This window comes from Caloenas nicobarica, chromosome Z (genome assembly GCF_036013445.1).
Source record: "Caloenas nicobarica isolate bCalNic1 chromosome Z, bCalNic1.hap1, whole genome shotgun sequence".
Lineage (NCBI taxonomy): Eukaryota > Metazoa > Chordata > Aves > Columbiformes > Columbidae > Caloenas > Caloenas nicobarica.
The window spans coordinates 103,667,427-103,689,698 of NC_088284.1; the positions used below are offsets into that span (position 1 = coordinate 103,667,427).

General features: G+C 38.9%; 1 protein-coding gene across 1 annotated transcript; it reads left to right on the plus strand.

Annotated features, from left to right (window-relative positions):
* Positions 1–9: 9 nt before the first annotated feature.
* SCP2 (sterol carrier protein 2) lies at positions 10–20,406 on the plus strand. Its single transcript, XM_065655700.1, has 16 exons — positions 10–154; positions 1,984–2,038; positions 2,610–2,681; positions 3,957–4,088; positions 5,045–5,109; positions 6,115–6,241; positions 7,112–7,175; positions 7,432–7,518; positions 8,135–8,285; positions 9,171–9,318; positions 11,247–11,354; positions 13,352–13,502; positions 15,960–16,053; positions 16,667–16,796; positions 18,203–18,282; positions 19,495–20,406. The coding sequence occupies exons 1-16, from the start codon at positions 113–115 to the stop codon at positions 19,588–19,590; spliced, it is 1,602 nt and encodes a 533-aa protein (XP_065511772.1). The 5' UTR covers positions 10–112; the 3' UTR covers positions 19,591–20,406.
* The last annotated feature ends 1,866 nt before the right edge of the window (positions 20,407–22,272 follow it).

A 22,272-nucleotide genomic window follows, 5' to 3' on the forward strand; every position in this document is an offset into this window, starting at 1 on the left:
GCTCAGAGGGGGGTGGTTCTCCACCTCCCGCCCCTCGGCTCGGCTGCCGCCCGCCGCCGTCCGTGCGAGGGGTCTCGGCGGAGGAGGGGGGTGTGCGTGTGCCGCCGCCATCATGCAGCGCCGGGTGTTCGTGGTGGGCGTCGGTATGACCAAGGTACGGGGAGGGGCAGAGAGAAACCGGCGCCTGTGCGTGTGTGTGTGTGGGGGGGGGTCGGCCCCAGCGGGTCGTGTCTCGGCGGCGATGCTGAGGCGTCTCCCGCGGGGGTGTCCCCGGTCGGCGGCTGCGGGGGGCGCTGTGGGAGCCGTTCTGTTCCCCCCCGCAGCGGGCGAGGCCCCTCACGAAACGCCCTCCGGAGGACACGGGCGGGGGGAGCGCGGGGCAGGCCCGGCGGCAGCGGCCCCGCGCAAAGTTCACCCTTGCGCGGCGGGTGGGGAGGACGGGCCGCCGGGCACGTTAACCCGGGGGGGCCGGGTCGCGTCCCCTGTCACCGTGCCCGGCGCCGACACGGAGCTCGCGCAGCAACGCGCGTTTTCAGAGCAGCAAAAGCGAGAGGAACGTTTTTTATCTTGGGGGCGAAACTTAAGGTGGCTTTGATGTTTGCCAGCGTAGTCAGAAAAAAAAACCAAACCAAACCAAAACAGAGTGACACTTTTAAAATAACTTTTTGTTGCTACACGGGTGTTTCTCCAGCACGTGATGTGAGACGGGAGGAAATAAAAGGGAAAAGACTGAATTCCACCAGCTGTGGGCCTCACCTCAAACTCCTTTGTGATGTTCTCCAGGAACAGTAGCACGGGAGAGACACCTGAAACCTGTCAGACACCGTATTAAATGTTAAACATTTTATTGTGAAGTCTTCTAGGATTGCGTCGTTTCTCTTTTTTTTTTTTTTTAATTCTTAATGATGTAGTGTCTGCTAAAAATTGATACACCATCCTAACACAACCGCCTGTGTTCCCTGTGTGTGCACTTGTCAGTTCCACAGGCCATGCCTTTCGTTTTCAAAAGCGGTTCATCTCAGTTACCAGTTTAGTGGTAACTAAATGACAGTTCAGTGTCACTTCAGAAATTTTCAATACCCTTTTTAAAAATTTTTTCCTGTCTTTGTCAGCCCAAGTAACATGAGTTGCTCTTACAGACTTTGACAGTGCTCAGTTCACTGACTGATTTTTTCTTATGACCTTCGGTATGAAGGTTCTCTGGCTAAATTAAGGAACGGAAGCGCTACAGAAAGTACAGCTAAGTGTTGTGAAAGACTGGAGTTGGGGAGGCAAGCATAAGGAGGTACTAGATTAGCTCCTATATACTAAACAATGTCGAATAATTTGTAGAAATGTAAGTAGTTAGTATGAAGGTGGTTTTTTTTTTTTTTTTTAGCGGTCACACTTTTTCTTAATCTCGTAGCAACGCAAAACATGTCGGTGGACTCTAGTGAGTCGTAGTACTAAGAAAATTACCACCTCTACTCCAACAGTGAGACGTAAGGTAGAATATGATTTGTAACAAAGTGAAATAAGGCTTGGGAAAGGGAGGCTTATGTAGAATTAAGTTCCATACCAAGAACAAGCATTTTCCTGTTACAATTAGGATTATAACAAAATGAAGTGAAACTATTTATCAAAGCTTTAGTGAAGATTAAGTCGTCTATTGTAATGGATCGGTGAAGGTGACAGTTATTCTCCGTCCCAACCACAGGCTTTGGACAGGGTTATTTTGCATCTCCATGCAAGTCATGGATCTTCTTTAAGGCTGAGCAAAAATGGCCCTCAGCTTCCATAAGGTTGCACTATTTTTTGCTTTTAGGCATCACAGAGTGTGGCAGTATTACTTGGGAATTGTGCAGATTTTGTCAATTAAATTGTTTGCATTATTTAAAACTGGTTGTTACAAACCTTTTTCTAAGTGAAATAAAAGCCTTTAAATATACCAATCTGAGCAAAAAATGTATTACATCTCACTGTGATATTTTTTTTCCTTGTCAGTTTTCGAAGCCTGATGCAAACAGTGTTGATTATCCTGAAATGGCTAAGGAGGCAGGTAATTTAACAATAAAGAAAGCATTTAGTTTGATTGCTGACACTTATTTTAAGTCTTACAGTTAATCGTTTTATTATACATATGAAGGAACAGCTACTGTTCAGTAAATAGATACATAAAAAAGGCAAATCTAAAACTGATAGAACACTTTCCCAAAATCCATAACTGACCGTTCGTTTCACTGCCTTCCAGAAGTGAAGTCAAAAGGATAGCTTAAAACTGAATTGGATGTTTGAAATAATTTCATAACTACCTATATTATTCAAATGTAATTTTATTCGAACAAAGAACCTTCGTGCGTGAACACAGAATTGATTGCATGACATTTTCTGGTAAAGGAGCTTGTTCAGAACTCAAAATACCACAAAATTGTTCTTGTGAGAATTAAGGTGCAAGACTGTATTAAGCATTCACTTAATCTAATAAGGAATTTTGGCAGCTTTCTCTTTCTTGTTTGTGAATGCGCAAATCATACATACCGAGCTAGGTTTGCTTGTTGTGGTTGTGACGGCTGCCTTTTTTTTTTTTACCTTCAACTTTTGAACTTTTTTTCAACTTTTAAACATTTTAGGCCAGAAGGCTTTAGCTGATGCTGGGATTTCTTATTCAGCGGTGGAGCAGGCGTGCGTGGGTTATGTTTACGGTAAGTATTGTCATTTGATTGGGATGTGACATCTGTGACATTTGCAGACATCTGTGTAGATAAAGTGTGAGGGATCCCATTGGTTTCAGGTTATAGTATTTAATCACGTGTCAGTTTGTAGAACTGTCTCAAACTTTAAAAAAAGTATTATTTTTAGTGATTACAGATCTGTGTCCATTTATTTGTGGAGTTTTCAGTTCTAGTCATGGGCTTCATCATGCGTAATGGTTACTTGGGAAGACAAACACCATCACTTCGAATGTCACCCGTTCTTCCTTCTTCGCCCAGCTTTATATACTGACCATGACGTCATGTGGTGTGGAATATCCCTCTGGTCCGTTGGGTTCAGCTGTCCCAGCTGTGTCCCCTGTGCTCTGTGAGGAGCAGAAAGGGCCTTGGCTCTGTGCAAGCACCACTCAGCAACAACAAAAACATCCCTGTATTATCAGCACCCATTTCAGCACAAATCCAAAACGTGGCTGCATACTAGCTACTAGGAAGAAAACCAACTCCATCCCAGCCAAAACCAGCACAGCCCTCAAACAGATTTCTAGTCGGCACCCTCAGCAGAAGCTTTTAACTTGCAGTCACTGCTCCTTGTAGTGAGAGGAGATGGTGTTAAATGACTGGTTTGAACCTTTTCCTGTCACTTCAGTTCACAGATGCCTGATGTATTTCTCAAAGCAGTCCAAATCAGATTTCTGTTATGGGGAAATCTACTTCCATTCCTAAGAGTTTTCCATTTACTTTCTTCCTGTTTCTCTGTTAATGACTGTGTTATGGCAACTGAAGCGGGGTCAATCAGCTGTGACATCTGTAGCATCTTCCAAGCCACACCTCTGAGATGTTTCTGTCCAGTCCAGTTACCTTCCATTGATTCATGGCCTGTTGTCACAGAAGCAGGACAAACTTCTGTTTTTAAAATCTGATTATTTTCGTCTTATTTCTAAGGTTCTTGTACTGTGAACACTTGAGAGAGACACTCAGGACAACAGTTCAAAAATTCAAGTTACAGTTCAAGTGGTAGCATTGCACATAGATGGTGGGATTTCTCTTCGCTGGTGAAGTCTGAGTACGCTCCTCTGGGAAGTGGTTGAGTCACCATCCCTGGGGGTGTTTAAAAGACGTGTAGATGAGGTTCTGGGAACATGGTTTAGAGGTGGACTTGGCAGTGTTAGGTTAGCAGTTGATCTCGATGGTCTTAAGGGTCTTTTGCAATCAAAATGATTCTATGATTCTCTGTACCTTATTTTAATGTTGTGTCTCTGTATAAAGGTGACTCGACCTGTGGACAGCGGGCTATCTATCACGGTTTGGGTTTGACTGGCATCCCTATCATTAATGTTAATAACAACTGTGCTACTGGGTCAACTGCTTTGTTCATGGCCAGACAGCTCGTAGAAGGAGGTGAGTTGTTTTGCTCTGGGGCTGGGTAATATGTATTCCCTATTTCTATAAATATAACGTGAGTTAATGGGACTAGTGAAAGTGTGAGTACTCTGAGTGGTAAATGTCCTATCCTGTCCTCATAGGCAAAGTTGTGTCTTCTGCCTCACTCAACTGAAAAGGTTGTTCAGTTGTATATAAAAATGTAAGACCAAGCACTTAAAAAGTAAGATGATCACTATGAACTAGAGTGTTATGTGTGCACCTAAGAGACTATGTCTGTGATGCACTAAGATGAGGTATATGGATATAAATGTGCTTTCCCATGTCTTAAGCTGTATGAACCTAGTAAGTTGTAAGCCAGTTAATTTTTTTTTCTGGAATAATTGTTTGGAGTAGTGCAAAGTGTAATATTGTATTAATATTATAGTACTGCAAGACACTAGACCATGCAGGGTGGAAAGAAGAATCTGGTAAAAAGCTTAACTTTTTTTTTTTTTTTAACTTAAGATGAGTGTTTGACTAATGCATTTTTGGAAGGGAAAGGAAGAGAGCAGTGCCTTGGAGCAGACTATGCTTTGAACTGACAGATGAGTGTTTCCTTCTGTTTCTGCAGTTCCTTTGTGGACTGTGATACTTCCTTGCACTTAAATGCTGATGTTTCTATAATGAAAACTATAGTAACATTCTGTATGATTATTCTAGTATTTGTAGCAGAGACATAAGTGCTTGATCATCTAAGATAATCTATCAAACATTTTAATAATAAAGTGAAACCTTGTAGTGATCTCTCATTCTTCGGTATTGATATGTTTGTATCAATACCATTTGCACCCCAATTTGGCTCTCAAAAGTGAAGAAAGGAGGAAGAATAGCTGGTAGGCCTCCATGCTATTTCTTGTGATTGAATAATTGTTAGTACATAAGGTCATTTATAATTACCTTGTGTTCTAAATAGCCACAAATTTTATTTTAAGGTTTGGCAGATTGTGTTCTGGCACTTGGCTTTGAGAGGATGGCAAAAGGATCCCTTAATTCAGGTGTAAGTGTCTGAAACACGTTATATTTGTACATCAAATCCACCTCCTGATTTTCCGAGACATCTTCTCATAAATACCAGTTGTTTTAAGATGTTTCTGTAGATGATTACAAAATAAACCATTATTTTGATCCACAGCAACCTTTAATGAATTTCATGAATCTGAGTGCACCTATGATACACAAATTTTGCATGGAATGTTTTAGAATTAATTTTATTAATTTTTAAATTAATTTGTATGTCATGCTTTTAGTATTTTGCCAAGAATACATTAAAGGCAGGGTTAATAGGAAATAATGAAAATAAAAGAATACTGAAGCATTGAGCAATTGAAAAGTCTCTCAAAATGACACAGCGAATCAAAGAAAAAATCTGGGTCTTTTGGGTTGATGCTCACTCAGTTGACCAGTTAATACACTTTCCCAAAACCTAAAGGCTTCTGTAAACCTTTCTTTCTTTTCTCTTCTGTGTTTTTACTGGAGAGGTTTGGGGTTTTGTTTGTGTTTTGCATTATGGCAAGCAATATTAGACCCCATATGTTGTTTAACTACAGAAATGCCAAGTTTGATAATGTATGCAGAGGTTTGGGTGAGAAGTGTTAAATTTAACAACTGATTGAAATGGGTAACAGTTAATCCTTAACATGCTTTATGATACAGTATTGATTTTATAACTTGGAACTATATTAAATGTAGGATTTTAAGCTGAGGTGAAAAATACGTGAAGTTGTCTGCTGAAAATCGTGACTGTGGTAGAAATTACATTGGGGTGGTTTTGCAGTGCATCAGTGCAGTGATTATAATGTTAAGCATTTTCTGCTTATTTACTCTTTCTTACACTTGGGAAATTATGAATGCTTCGAAAGATGTCACTGGAGTACAACATGCTGTCCGGTGGAATTGTTAAAATGTCAGAAAAAGCACTATTTTGCTTGAGGGCACTTTTGTGCTGATGTTGTAAAGAAAAGGAAATTATGAGTTGCTTTAGAACTATTTATCTTCTTTTTAGTTTTCAGACAGAACTAATCCAATGGACAAACATTTGGAAATCATGATAAATAAATACGGCTTAGCAAGTGCTCCAGTAACACCTCAGATGTTTGCAAGTGCTGGCAAAGAACATATGGAGAAATATGGTATGTGAAATACGTATTTTCCTTGTCCTCTTTTAATTAAGTCATTTAAAAATACGCATACTAGTATTTAAGTTTAAAAAAAAATGATAGCATTCAGGGCTCTTTCTTTTACCCAAGTACTACAGCTAACTCATATGGGAATACATTTAGATAAAGAGTTATCTATAGAAAAGGTGGTGATGTGTGGGGGAAAAAAACCCCAAACATCGGGAGACAAAATTAAGGCTGTGATACAGTGTGCCTGGTAATCATGCTAATGGTGTTATGGTTTGTGCTTCTGCAAGATCTGGGTGATAAGGTTGTATGATTTCCTGCATTTTTCCTTGTGTCTTAGGGTGGGTAGATAGACTTGGGACTGAATTGTTTGACAAAGGCTTTCAGATATTCAATATATAGTACTAGGCGGCTGCTGCTGCTGTTTCTTACCCTCTTGCCAGACAAGGGAGTTGCCTCCAAGGTAGGAGGTTGGCCTGCTAAGGATCTTTATTTGCACTTAGTTTTAGACTAGTATATGGAAACATTTTAGACTCTCAATATTTCACTGCAGCTGTTTTGTACTGATGTGAAAATGAGCGTTCAAGTTTCAGTAATATAATACCTCAAATAAAATGCAGTTATTTTCTGTATTTTTATGTTAGTAAGTGTTAAATACCTAAGTAGGATGTTCTGTTAGCTGAAACTCAGCCATGTTTAGTAGTCTTTATCTAATCTTTAGACCTAAGTGAAGTTCTAAAGGAAGCCTTGATAACAATTACTCTCCTGTAAAGATGCTTGTAAAGGTCAAATTCTTATGACACAATATTCAAAATGCTCTGTTAGCACAGTTTGTGTAAACGAAGTATTTTAACGCTGCTTTCTTTCCCCTACCAGGGACGAATCCAGAATACTTTGCAAAAATTGCATGGAAGAATCATAGCCATTCCACTAACAACCCGTGAGTAGTGTACCCTACCTCTGTATTGAACTACGTTGCTGCTACAAAATTCATGCAAAACAGAGTATTATTTTCAGAAGTACTTTGCAGAGTGTATTCTTTATTATGGAATGAGAATTATACTCAGCATAAATTCAATATCCGGTGCCTTATACTTTGTAAAAACCAGCTCTGTAGCTGCCTAATAGTGTGATATTAGTATGTTGACTGCTAAGGCTGTGCTAAAACTAAGATGGTATCTGTGTGTTTTTCTCAGGTATTCCCAGTTCCAAAAGGAGTACACATTAGATGAAGTTCTGAATTCTCGCAAAATTTTTGATTTCTTGACTGTCTTACAGTGTTGGTAAGAGAAGGACTTAGCATTGTGAAATGAATCTTGATGTTAAGATAAATATGGTAGAACATTTATTTAAATAAAAGTCTGTGTTTAAATGAAAATTTACGGATTATGTGAAGTAAAACTTCTTATAAATAAAATGAATGCGGAATTTCTGTCTTGACCAAACACTGTCCAGATACTTGTTCACAGTATAATACAGTAGGCTGAAATGAGTTTTGTGCTTTAGGGCTCTCTTGTCATTTTCTATCTTTTACCCACCTGCATATGTTGCTGTTAAGTGTTAATTCTTCTCTTCAGCCTTTCCTATACACCCCTGGAAGGCTTGTGGCTAACACTGTTTATAGCTAAGTAGAGGCTTTTTTGTTCTAAATTGAAAACCTAATGATAACATTTTTGGTTTGATGTCATGCTTTTCAAATGTCTGTTTTAAATATTACTGAAAGTGTCCAGAAAACGCCGATGGAATTTATAGTTTCGGTGGCATCAGCCAAAGAAAGTGGGTTTTTTGTTTGTCCTTTTTGGTGGTGTGTGTTGTTGTTGTTGTTTGCTTTAGAAGATAATTCTATGGAAGATTGACATGACTAATTTAGAATTATGACGTTATTTTTCTTTCAATCAGTCCAACATCAAATGGTGCCGCAGCTGCAATTTTGGCTAGTGAGGAGTTTGTGAAAAGGCACCAGTTGCAGCCAAAAGCTGTGGAAATTCTGGCCCAGGTGATGGCTACTGATTATCCAAGCACGTTTGAAGAGAACAGTTGTATGAAGATGGTAGGTTTACAATTCTGTGTTCCCTTATGCTCCTCAGGGTGGTTTTTTTAACACCTGCAAGTCCTAATGACACTGTAGACATTTCTATGTCAGTAAGCAAACAAATTATACTTTGTGGTAAATATAAAATTAATTTCATTTGGGCAGGTGGAGTGGGCAGAGTGTGGTTGTGGGATAACAGTAAGAAGTTGATAAACAGGCTATAAAAAACCTAGTTTTTAACAAATTATTTTAAGGCTACTTTTTAAACAATTTGAACACCAAGAAACACATTTCTTTAATTTTTCTGTTTATAATAGTAATGAAACTTAAACCAATTTTACTTATGTCTGTGTAATACTGGAGCTGCAATAACCCATTGGGTGTAGTCACGATTACTTGCTTAAGTAGAATGAAGGGAAAGACCTGAACTGCAGAACTTGGATCCCACTGCAAATTGACTAAAATAATGGGATGTGAGTCAAACCGTTAGAATACCCAAGAGTTTTTACTTTGGTCATGTTCTGTTCGGGTTTAGAATACAATTCTGGGCAGATGCCTGATAGAAAAAGGTAGCAAGACAGTTTGAGGGTTTGTTTCAATGCTATTGATTGGGGTCATGCAAAGGAGTGATCTGGCTTGTGAGCAATGTTGAGAAAACAGGATATTCCCCAGAAAAAGTTTCCATATGCCAACAAGGAGACTTAGAATGTATTATTTCTTTCTGTTCCTTCATACTGTATGAATATTAAAGGCTGTATGTGATTCATTGAAATAAATTAGAATGACATCTCCTACAGGTTACTTTCACTTACAGGACGCAGAAAAGCACATGTAAGTGTAGAAATGAAATTGTTAGCTATGTTTCTTTAATGATGTTTAATACACCATTTCTTCTTGTTGCAGGTTGGCTACGACATGACTAAAAAAGCTGCAGAAAAATGCTTTCAAATAGCAGGCCTAAAACCTACAGATGTTGATGTGATTGAACTTCATGACTGTTTCTCCGTTAATGAGTTCATTACCTATGAAGCCCTGGGACTCTGTCCAGAAGGTAATAGCATCACTGGAGATCATTGTTTTCTTAAAATGGAAAGCATTAAAAATACCTTTTTATCTGTTCATATAATTAGAACTTTGAGTTGTTTACTGGACAGATCTTCTATGTTTGAAACTCTTATTAGGTAATCTCATAAGAAGGAAAAGCAAGTTACCACTGTAATAACACACAGACCTGCAAACTCTAGAATTAGTTTAACAAATGAGCGTGTAACTGTGATTTCTGAAGACATATCCAAGGCAAATTCAAGTGTTGGGCAAGTGTGTGAAATCAGATGGCTAGCTTGTGCAGGGATGGCTCTTTGAAGCAAGAAATCCAAGATTTCCATCTATCCTTGTGTTACCTTTTAGGAAGAAAAAAAATGGACAAGAATTGCCTACAGAGGGCATGACCAAGTTACTTATCTTTGATATGACTTTAAAAAAAAATCTTGAAATATCTTTGCCTTTGAAAATACAGAGTTGTCAGCAAGCTGTGAACATGGCTCTAAAGTCAACTGTGTAACAATGCACAATCTGTCCCCAGATTAGTTTAATGTCATTGGAGTGGATTTACAACAGGTTAAATTGTAGTGGCATTTAGTTCTATGTATGTAAGTCAGACCATTAAAATTTTCTACTGAAGAGATTTTTGTTTGATTTGAAATAAAAAATGCATTGAACTGCTACTCCAGTATTTGATATATTGAAACACTAAATGTATTCTTGTTTTGCATAAATAATCATCTGATGTAATCTTTCCCTAATTCGTTGGTTTTAACTAATTTTGAGAAAATATCATATTCTGTCACTAGGTGGTGTATTGTGTTAAGTCTAAGCTTTCTCACCAAAACAGAGAAGTTCATACATCTTCAGGAAGACTTTTGATGTATTTGTAGGTCTTTGAGTATCTGACTTCGAATGCTTGCTTTTTACTGTCGTCTTTGCTGTGTTTTTATGGTATCTGCAGGAAAAATGGTAATTGGTTAACATTATTTAAATAGGTACATTAAGCTTTTTAGCTTCATTCATTTAATCAAAAATAGAGAAGAATCTTGATGGTACTTTTCTATTTGACCAATATGTCTTGTATGTGGCAATCTCATAGTGCAATTCTCACCACCTTTCAGTCAGTCTGACCTTCAAAGTATGTGAAGCTTATCTTGGGATAGGAGGCTAATTAGACATAGAGATTAGTGAAATGGCATAAACCGCACTGTGAGTTTAGATGTGCCAGACTAACCTGGTATTCTCATTTAATGGGGAGAAGTAAGTTACAAATACAGGATATGTGGCAGATCATTATTAGACCTGGATGTTAATAATGTAGGCTGAAGAAGCCGGTACAAGAGTAAAGGAGTAAGGGACTGGTTAGAGGGGAGAACTGCCTGCTCAAGGCACAGGAGCTAGTAGTCTGGAAAGTGAATAAATTCTAAGTGTTAGTCTTATGAGTGGTTTTATTTACTATCTTAATGTCTTAATGCAGCCCAGGATACCATTAGCTGTCTGTGGCAAAGGCACGTTGTTGGCTCATGTTCAGCTTGTTCACCAGGACTCCCATATTCTGAGGGTCACAAATTACGACTAACCGGTTTTACAAAAAACATAATTATCGCTGCGGTTTCAGTAACAGAATAATGAGCGGCTTCGTGTTATTTATTGTAGCATAATACTGTACATCAATGAAACAGTTCAACAGCAAATTTTTAAAAGCTTTTGTAACAAACACTAGCCCTTTTACTTCTCTTCCATGTTACACTTTCTCCAGTGGTATAAGCAATTCTCATTAATTTAGTTTGGCTACTTCCAGTCTGCTCTTTGTAAAGTCTGTGGTGTGGTATTTTCTAGGTTTTGACTGACATGCACCATCTTCAGTAAGTGACAGTAGAACTGAAAAATTGCTTAAAAACAAAAGGAAAACGTTTTATAAATACTGTTTTATAGGAAAAGCATGTGAGCTGATTGACAGAGGAGACAATACTTACGGAGGAAAATGGGTTATTAATCCTAGCGGTGGCTTGATTTCAAAGGGACATCCACTTGGAGCTACAGGTATGCAAAACCACTTCATTTAGTCGTGCTGGTTAGATCCACAATACAGGTCTGGAGAAGGGCAGATGCTTCCCCCTTGTGTTGATCTGTGTGAGACACGAGGGCCTGGCAAGGCTGGAAGGGATCGCTGGAGTTGATTCTCATTTCCACCTCATGCAGGCATGTAGGATTACCCAAACCAAAAGCACTGGAGTGTGAATTTAATTACTTATTTAATTTTATGGTGCTGCTTTTTTTTTGTTGTTAAAGCAACCTGCGAACAGTTTAACTTTTTTTTTTTTCCTAAATAATTGCTTAGTAGTACAACTTCTGATGAATGTAGTTTGAATAACCACTTTTGAATGTTGTCAGCCTTTAAACTTCAGATCTTGGAGATTTTTACTGCATCTGAATAGCCCATGCCCTTGTTAGCTGTAATAAAAGCTATTTCTCTTAAGCCCTAGATGTCAAAATATTTATCTGGTGTTCACAAAAGAAGCTTGGTTAGTCGCCATTTCCCAGCAACATAGATTTTCTTTGTTTTTTGTTTTCTTTAAACTGCTATGCCAAATGAGGTGGTTCTTGGCTAAAACGTGTTTGGATTTGTGAAGATAATTCACCTTCTTTATTTGGAAATGAGAAGTTGTCAAAAAACTGGAGAAGGGGAAACCTTGTAAAACAACAAACCTTAATCTAAACAGCTGTAGCAGCTAGATCATCTGCAGTTAATGTAGAGGGGGGAAGTATCAGGAAATTTTGGAAGAAAAATATTTCAGGTAAATACTGTGGGTATCTGCAACAGGATGAGGGTGTCACTTTGCTGGGTGTGTGTTACATTTTTGTCAGTTACAGAGGAATAAATCCAGAGGCAATTACTGGTGCTGGTGCCTCTATTGCCAAGGGATGGAGGGGAAGAGTCATTAAAATGCAGGAAATGTCACATCTGCTTAATTTCACTATAAAACAGTCCTGAGGCTACCTATATGCTAATCAGGGGTCATATCGGTCATCTTCAGTTTCCAAACCCTGCCAGGGTGCGATGTACCCTCGCACACATTCTCTCCTTGGGGCTGGGAGAGTGCAAACGAAATCTGTTACTTCTCATCTATGACTGGAATTATCAAACTTGTTACCCTGGTAATGTTTCATCTGGCAATGCGTAAAATTCTGTGCACCAAATGCGGATTCTTCCTCTGCCTTGCCCAGAGGCCTGACAGGGGCAGGGGTGGAGGTCCGTGGGGGATGGAGGGAAGAAGAAATGTGTGCGTGGTGGAGCGGGATCCTAAGTGCAGAAATCGCTGATAGAAGAAGGAGACTGAGACTGGGCCCCTCATCATAAGAAGGACGTTGAAATACTAGAGAGAGTGCAGAGGGGGTGACAAAGCTGGTGAGGGGCTGGAGCACAAGTGTGATGGGGAGCGGCTGAGGGAGCTGGGGGTTCAGCCTGGAGAACAGGAGCTGAGGGGAGAACTTATCGCTGTCTGAACTGCCTGAAAGGAGGTTGTAGCATGGAGGGGGTTGGTCTCTTCTCCCAAGCAGCAAGTGATAGCACAAGAGGAAATGGCCTCAAGTTGTGCCAGGGGAGGTTTAGATTGAATATTAGGAAAAAATTCTTCCCAGAAAGGGTTGTCAGGCATTGGAACAGGCTGCCCAGGCAGTGGTGGAGTCACCATCCCTGGAGGGGTTTAAAAGACATTTAGATGAGGTTCTTAGGGACATGGTTTAGTGCTAGAGTTAGGTTAGGTTATGGTTGGACTCGGTGATCCTGGGGGTCTCTCCCAATCAAAATGATTCTATGATAGATTATAATTGGAAAATCAGGCATATATGAAAGGGATTCACTTTGGCCCTCCCAAGAAAAGACATTTCTAGGTATCTGAGCTGTCAAGAATTCATTTTCTCCAATCCGATTGAATGTATTAACTTAATATCTTGTTAGGAAAAGATGTTTATGGGATTTATCTGCAGAATGTTCCGTAGCTCGTGTAAGCAGCCCCGCTCTGTGCTCGATTCCCCAGGCCTGGCGCAGTGCGCCGAACTCTGCTGGCAGCTGCGCGGCCTGGCCGGGAGGCGCCAGGTCCCCGGGGCGAAGGTCGCGCTGCAGCACAACCTGGGCCTCGGCGGGGCCGCGGTGCTGACCCTGTACGGCATGGGCGTCCCCGGAGCCAGGTGAGCCCCGCACGGGCACCCCGGGGGCCGCTGCCACCGCCCGCTGCCCCGGGAGGAGCGGTGGTGGGACAGCGGAGGGGTGCGTGAGGAGAAAAGCAGCTCCGTGTGTGCTGAGAGAGCTCCCGCAACAGTCACCTCGGCCGGGGTCTCTGTGGAGAAACGCGCTGCCGAACGGAGACGCTCGTTCGGCGTTCGTGCCTTAGTTACACCGTCACTGGAAACTTTCACTGAGCGTTCGGTGGTGGTGTAAAATAAGCTCGCTTCACCGTGTTCCCATATGTTTGCGTTTCAGTACCAATTTTCCTGTATTTTTTTTAGAAATCTTGTTTGTGCAAGGGAGAAATTGCACTGTGAGCTAAAACTTGCTCAGCAGCTGGACGTGTTGTGGACCTGCAGCGCTGCGGGGTGTATGCAGACATTATAACTCCAAGTGGCTTGTTCTTGGTGCTCACTATGCACTTTGAGTTATTGAAAAGAGCAAACTGGCCTGTAAAATGGGTCACTTGATTTCCTGTGTGGAGAAGTCTAACTGGAGGAAAATAGCCAACAAAACACAACAGCCCTTCCAAGAACAAAACAGACCGCGTTAATACGAATTAATTGAAACTAGGGGCTTGCCAAGAAAGCAAGACGTGCATGGGAATGTTAAAATCGTTACTAGTCTGGTTTCATGAGGAGCTGCTTGCAGTTGTATGTGTGACATGCGGTATTCTAAGTACTCATTAGAATTCAGGCATGTTACTTGTCCAGTCCTGGTTAAGGAATTTGCACTTGCAGTGAGAGGAGAACCCTGCTATGAAGCTGTCTGCTGTAGTTCTGTGCTGGGATGGACAGGAATTGAGAGAAAAATACTTAAAATTTGTAAATATGCTGCAATTTCAGGAGAAACTTTTAAAATACACAGTTCCTTTATGTTTTCACTTTCAACCTTGCTTAGAAAGATTGAGCAACTCTTTATGGGTATTGTGGTTTTGGTTTGAAAGCTTGATGCCAGTGCTTTATATTTGTTCTGAAAACTTATGAACAGTAAGATTTATCATCTTCTGGACTTAGAGAAATAAATATTCCCCTTCGAACTTGTATTTCTAGTGTATATTTTAGCTGGACCTGTACAATTCATGGGAGTATAATCTGTGGAGGAGCTAATGAGAGAAACAATTGAACTTTGAGGGGCTGCAGCTTTTTATAGTACAGAGTCAGCAGTGATAATCCTATTGCTTCTGTAATCTGTAAGAGGTTAGACCGTGTGAGAAAATAGGTGTGATATAGGAAAAAACGTCTTCTCATGTGTTCGCTTTAAACATGCTCACAAAACTTGGCAGTGGGTGTTGGTACACAGTTTTAAATCTGAAGGGAAAAGACCTACAGAGAATGTACTATTTTGCATTGCTTTGAGCTTTCTCTTTTAAAATATTGTAATTTTATGAAACAAGGAATCGTTTGCTATTTGTATGCTGTTAACCTTGAGATACTGCTCCAAGTATTGCCTTCCTGTCAGGAAAAGCTTTGCATATATAGATAATGTTTCTCCTGAAGAAGTGAAGTCTAATTTACTATAGTTCACTTCACCTTCATTGGTATTGAGAAGTTTTTAAGTTCCTTCTTAGCCGTATCCTAAAGGAGAGAAATCTTAGCAATACTGTTTTCATCTTATATTACAGAAGCTTGAAAACCTTAAGTTCTCCCAAAGGCTTTGTGTGACACAGGGAGTTGCAGTAACCTGTATTGGACTTTAAAACGGACCGGTGCAGCTAATCTGTTCAGGCCCCACTTATGTAATGTCATGATGTTGTGTATTGCGTAATTAGTGGAAAGGTGGTGGCATTTCATGTTTATGAAGATACTTCATACCATTTTTTCTACAGCCATGCATGTAGACTTAATTATTGGATTCAGATCTAGCCTGTAATTAGTGGCTTCAGGAACAGCTGCCAAGAATTTACATCAAAGTAAATGGCAGCAGGACTTGATTCATTTTGGATTGGTCTTTAAAACAGTCCTGCTCTCTTTTGACACCTTACAATTTTACGTCCTGTTAGTACAGCCTTGGATTATTAGCAAAATTGATGTGTTGTCTTCTTCAGATGAGTTCCTGCTGTTGCTACTTTAGCAAATATCTATAGGGTAGTGTTAGTGCCACACAAATAAGTTCTAGCAACATTTCTTAAGCATGAGGTGTGGCATTAGTGTTTGCTTATTTATCTTAAGATTAATGATTTACCTTCATTATAAAATTAGTGTCCTGTCCATACATATGAAAACATCTAGATACTTGATTGTCATTCAAGCTGTCCAGCCCATGAGAGAGTAAGCTTCACTTTGGTATCATGTAGTTGCTCTGTACTGCTAAAATGTTTCAGTGTGACTGTTCTTGCTGGTGTTAGGCCTATTCACGATAATTTGAAGATGCTGAAAATGTGATTAAAGATATGCAAATTAATGGGGTTTTCATTTCAGCACCGGCCGTATTGCGGCTGTGCCTCTCAGCGCAGCTGTTGATGGATTTAAGTCACATCTGATCTTCAAAGAGATTGAAAAGAAGCTCCAAGAGGTATTTGACTACTTCTTTTACCTGCAACAGGATTTTAATTTATGACAGGACATGTGTGAAACCTGATGGGAATATAGTAGTATTAATCACTTCCTCAGTGCTACTCATTGAAACAAATGTTGTAGCTTTGAATTTCACTGTTGTCAGAAACCTTTCTATGTTGTGCTGTGATTTTAAGTTTTTTTTCAGGCAGTTCCTACCTGCATAAATATATTTTGGTAAAGGAAAGTTTAGATTGTATGTGAGGGGCTTGCTAACTAACACAAGAAACTTTAAGTTTGGTTTTGGTGTTTGTTGCTTTGTAGGTGTGATTAGAAGAAGTAGTCACATTTTGTCAGACTTACATCAAGACAAGACTGTTAGGACAGTGGTCATTTTTCTTACTTGGTAGATTTTAATATAGATAGCCATCATTTGTATTTTGGTTTTTGTTGTTGTGTTGGGTTTTGTTTGGTTGGTTTTTTTAATTGTTTAAATGAAGCCTAGTAGAGGGAAATAGGTATTTCTATTCTAGTAGAAAGGGTAAAGTTTTAAAATTACTTTGTTTTATTTAAACTATTTAAAAAATATCTTGAAGTAAATGAATAATTTGCACATTACATGGTCATTACAGGAAGGAGAGCAATTTGTCAAGAAAATCGGTGGAGTCTTTGCCTTCAAAATAAAAGATGGTCCTGGTGGGAAGGAAGCAACTTGGATAGTAGATGTGAAAAATGGTAAAGGCTCTGTGGCAGTTAATTCAGGTTAGTGCTATTTTATTATGTCATTGCAGAAAACACATAAAACTAATGAAAAGAAAATAAATTCCTATTCTATTTAAGCTATAGTGACTTTGAGGAAAGGTGGTGTGGAGCTGCCTTACCTTTAAACTTTTCTTATTACTGATGCTTTTAATCCCTGATATTTTAGACTGAGAATTCAACATCTACTCTGAATTCTCTCTAGATAGTTGCATGTTTTCTTAGAGACTCCAGACAGATCTGTCATACGACTTTTATAGAAATCAGAACCGAAAAAAAAAATAATTCAAACCTCAGGGATTTTGTTGTTCTCACCTCTTAAAATTTTGGCCAAAAACGTAATTTGTAGCTGTTCCTTCAGTTTCTTTGTTGGAGACACTAGGAGGGAGTAAGCTGGTCTATTGTCAAGCTACTTCTCTGCTGCTAGTTAAGTGTAAAACTTGACTGATTTCAGTACTGTACCAGCTGACATAAACTTTAAGTTCTGTTTAAGAAAAGGCAGGCATAAATAAGACACAGAATGGATGATGGTGGGGAACCCCGTAAAAGTATTGGAAACAAACAATTTGTGCCCTTGCCATGAAAATGTCTCGTATCTGAAGTCATGCATCCTAGTAATCTAAATAAAAAGCCAAAGACAACAGTCTGTCCTCAGAATCTCATATGTGCATGAAATTACGTCATAAAGGTTTTAATTAAAAACATGATAGGGGATTTGATTTGGAATTCATTGATCTAAGTTATCACAAAAAGACAAGCACTGTTTTCTGTTGTATGGACACTACTTCATCAAAGAGTTAAGTTTAATAATGAGTGTAGGGGAAGATGCGTGTCGTTTTTAGCCCTATGGTATATACATTAATATTTTTATCAGAGCTTATTAAAATAGTTTTTCAGCTTATTTCTGATAAGAAGATCCCCAAAACTTCTGGATTTTAATTCAAATGAGTGTTTTTAGAATGCATGTGTTGTTCCCATTGGAGGGGAGGGCAGGAAATGCCTGAAATTTCAGTGATGAATATTTTCAGAGTGTGTCACAGGGGAAGATGCATTTATCCTGAGTTTATTTTAATCAGGGCAAATTTTAAGGTTGATAAAACTTGAGATGATTGTCAATGTTTGCAATTAACATTCTGGCTGATTACAAGTAGATCATTATTTCTTTTCAAGGAATGAATTTGCTGAGCACCTTTCGGAAAGGCCTGTCTTTCTTCAGTGCTCCAAGGTGGCGCAGACGCCTGTTGGCTGTTGGACAATCTCTTGCTGATATTTTTATAATGACCCTTATTTGTATGTACTTCAGGCACCATTTTGCTACCCTGTAGTGTCAACAGATTCTTCATGGAGTTGCAGCTTCTGTTATTGTTTCATCTCCCAGTTTGAATCTTCATAGCAACTCTGTCTTACAGATCAGAAGGCGGATTGTACGATTACAATGGCTGACGCTGATCTGTTGGCTCTCATGACGGGCAAAATGAATCCTCAGACAGTAAGTATAGCAAAGATGAAACGATAAGGGAACTGACTTGTTTGTTTGGTTTGAGTGTGTTCAAGCTGAAATAATTTGAATAAATCCCCTCCTCCAAAACTGCCATGGCTGATCTGAAAAATTACAAATCTTGACTTTCTCTGAACAAATTGGCCAAAGTAAGATTAATCAGGAAAGACAGTATTTATTCTTCTGAACAGGTACATGTTATCTCAGACATCTGTAGGTAATCCAGAAGGGGATATAATAGTGCTTGGCTTGCAGAGAAGAGGGGGAAAATAGTGTTTGCAGCGTGACTTAAGAAAGGAGGAATGTTTGCCCTCTGTTTGGGGGGCTTTACACTCATAGCTGGCATTAATGTAACAAGTAATCTTGATGCTGAAAACCAGAAATTGAGGTGAGCATCCACTGAATGCCTATTATTATTTGGGGTTTTTTTATTCCTCTGTGTGTCAAAAGCAGCCATAGTGTACAAGTAAACTGGACATTTAAGTTGCTGTTCTGTACTTATATATTTGAAATGCTCTGTGTAATATTCTTTCGACTTTTTGGTCTAGTACTCAGAGGGAAAATTTTCACAGCTAAAGTGTGTCTACAAGAAGCTGAAACTAAAACACATTACAGAAATGTTGTACCTGTAGGAAATTCAGAAGCAATTGCAATTTTACATCTACAATGTGGATATTTTGGTGCATGCAGTTCATCTTTTTACAAGATCCAGAGAAAAACCCAAACAAATCTTTAGTGTATCTGCATCACAAACTAGATTTGTAAAATTGAATTAATCGGTAACAAAACCAGTAATGGCTGGGAGGGATTTCAGTAAGAAATCAGTTGTGGCACCTACTGTACACTGTTGCTGTACTGTCTTCAATAGAAATAGTGAACTTTTATTCCATGAACTTCCATCACCAAAATGTTTGGTATTCTGCCCTGCTTTGTATACAGATCAATCAATATGGTAATCCAAGAAATGAGCAATACCAAGTTGATTCTCTTTAGCTATCACAAATGTAATAAGCATACAACTTCCTCAGTTTACTGTCCTACCTTCTGGTGTCCGAAAATGTGTTTGTTTGATGAATGTGAAGTGTCTGCTACAACTGTAGGAATTGTAAAACTGCAGGCCAGGACCTGCACGTAACTTTTGGGAGGGGTGCATTTGGGATAGTACGTTGTATTGCATTTCATATAATCTATCTTTCTTTTTAGGCATTCTTTCAAGGCAAGTTGAAGGTTGCTGGGAACATGGGCATGGCGATGAAACTTCAGAATCTACAACTTCAGCCAGGCAAAGCTAAACTTTGAGCTCATTAGAGTAAACAGTCAGTACTTGATATTCTTGGTAAAAAAAGTAGGATGAAACTAGATATTCTCAATAATATGGCCCAGGCTGGGTTTGATTGGACCTCTCTCACCTAAATTCTGTGGTTAGAGACCTTAATAAATTCCATCTGTTTCTCTACAGCAAAATTTGTTTAGGCTAAGCCTGAGGGACTAACTATTACAAATGGTATATGGTGGATATTTGTGACAATTTTTCTTTTAATCAATGTGAAAACTTTTATAAAACTTAGAGTTCAATGAGGCTGCTTACTCTCATTCAGTTTAGTTGGGAAGAGAGTGAGGAAGTTTATAAATAGACATATCAAATAAATGAGTTTCATTTTTTAAAAAATTAATAGCAGGTTAAACATGGAATATATACAGGAAATGCTTTCAGACTTTCATACTAACAAATTTGCCGCTGCTTCGATTAAAAGGGTCTTATAAAGGGGATGTCTAAAAACATTTTTTTAGAATAGGCTTTAGGAGTTTGCTATCAAATACTTTTCTTATTACTACTTTGGAATTAAAAAAGTAAGCAAAATATCCAGAAGTAAGTAGGAACTAGAACGTTGTTTTGAGATTCACAGGATTTGCTAATACTTCACCTTAAAGATCAGGTTCTCCAGGAGAGCAGAGAGGGACTATAACGAACATTTCACCTGTTTTCTCCTCAGAAAAATCTGATGTTGATCATTAGGAAATTCTTATCAGTAATATAAAAGCTTTAACTTCTGTTTTGGGGAAAATGTATTCTGGTTGGAAGTTTAATAGAAAATTAAATATACTTTTCCTGTTCTTCTGTGTGTCTGTTCCTCAGATTTGTAAACATGGATTTCATGTTAATGCACCGAATTGACTATTTTATACAGGTTGTCACAAAGGGCACCTCCAGTTCTCCATTTTTTTCCTCCTCAGGCATTGTCAGTAGATATTCCATAAACTACATCTCAATGCCATACATACACCTCACATCCTCACATATGTGGGCCATGACTGCGGAACTTGTGCACAGACTTTCACTTCCCTGGTGTAACTAAGATCATAATAAAAATGAGCTAATTCAGACCAGTCATTCTGCTTATCTGGTGTGAAAGGTTAACAGATTGCTGAGCAGTAAGAACGGCTGTACTGAAGTCGATTTAGCCCATGATATTTTCTGACTGTTGATAGCTTGGAAGGAACATTAAGATAACACAAACATCTGGTTACCCAGAATACTCTCCTAGCTGCCAGTGACTTTACATTTTTTTCAGGCTCACAAATTCAAGCCAGAAGTGGTATATCTGAATCTAAAGTTCTTGTTGGATACTCTCTTATGAGTTTGTCCAGTCCCTGTATGAATCCTTCACAGCTTTTTTTAGCATGCGCCAAGAATTTCTGTAGCTTACCTACACATCATGTGGAATCAAATTTATTCTTTTTTTAATAATATTTTTTTCTTATACATTGCAGTTTTATTTTATACGTCTTGGTTGCTTTTTTGTTGTTGTTTTGGTGGGGCTTTTTTTCCTTTTTTTTTTTTCCTCTGAAACAGTGAACAGCCTTAAAGCACTCCTGGTTTTATAGCCTTGCCCAATCACCTTCAGATTTCACAGCTTGAAGAGGACATTCTATTTAACTGCATCACATGGAGAGATGCTTTGTAACCTTTTGGGCGTCCACGTGTCTTTCCTGTATGCTGCATTCTGATTGTCCTGCTAAAAAGCTTTCAAGATACAAGAGCATTTTCTTCTTTCTTTTATTTCTTTCTGGCCACTACTAGTTTTGAGCTGATGTTTCTTAGATATCTTGAAATTGGGGACTTACTAGTTTTACAATAATTCTTTGCTTATTTGTGCACTGCGAACCGGAAACATTTTTTTCAATTACGGTTCACTTTTATACTGAATTTCAACTATCTGTTTCACTGTCCGGGCACTCGGTGTTCAGACCTGTCCGCAGCTCCTGTACTCAGCCCTGGTCTTTTAATATCTGGATAAATCAACTGTTATCACCCCACTGTTCTTTTTCAAGGCATTGGTTTGGTTTAAAATAGGACAGATAACGGCCTTGTTCCACTGTAAACTCCTTAAAATACAATTTGGTCATATGAATCAGGTTTCTTCTTGTTTACTTGTTTATTGACTTACCCAAGTAAAGTAGTGAGGAGTCTCTCAAATGAAAGTAGGATTAGCTCTCTACAAAACGACGTTTGTTAATGTATTCGCTGCTTTTTTTCCTAAATTCTTGCCATTTGGCTTGTGGGTTGAAATAAAAGGGAAATACGGGATTGCAACAGTTATTCTCTATGGAAAACAATTTATTCCTCTGCACAGAGTTGCATATACACTATTTTATTGGCAACATTTGCCCTCCTTTTGAACCACTGATACTACCAGAAGAACTTTGAGTAGATATCTGTTATGCAAGCTTGGAACCTGCCTTTTCCAAGAGTTTTGAGAACAGCTACAACATATTATTGGCCACTGATTGCTTAAAGAAGCAAACAAATTTTTATATGTAAACAAACTGGCATAGTTCACAGTAGTCCATACCCATAAAAGTTTAAGATGTGCTCACCTGCAGGCTGAGATAATTTTTCAGGTGTAAAAAACGTTGCACAGCGATATTAAAAAAAAAAAAAAAAAGTGTTAAAATAAGTTTGAAGTTTGTTTGCTACCA

Bases quoted from the DNA above. Each gene is read 5' to 3' on its own strand.
- SCP2 (XM_065655700.1), top strand. From the start codon at position 113: ATGCAGCGCCGGGTGTTCGTGGTGGGCGTCGGTATGACCAAG. The intron at 2,682-3,956 runs GTAAGTATTGTC...CTCTGTATAAAG, and splicing joins GTGCGTGGGTTATGTTTACG to GTGACTCGACCTGTGGACAG. The intron at 16,054-16,666 runs GTATTTGACTAC...TGGTCATTACAG, and splicing joins TTGAAAAGAAGCTCCAAGAG to GAAGGAGAGCAATTTGTCAA.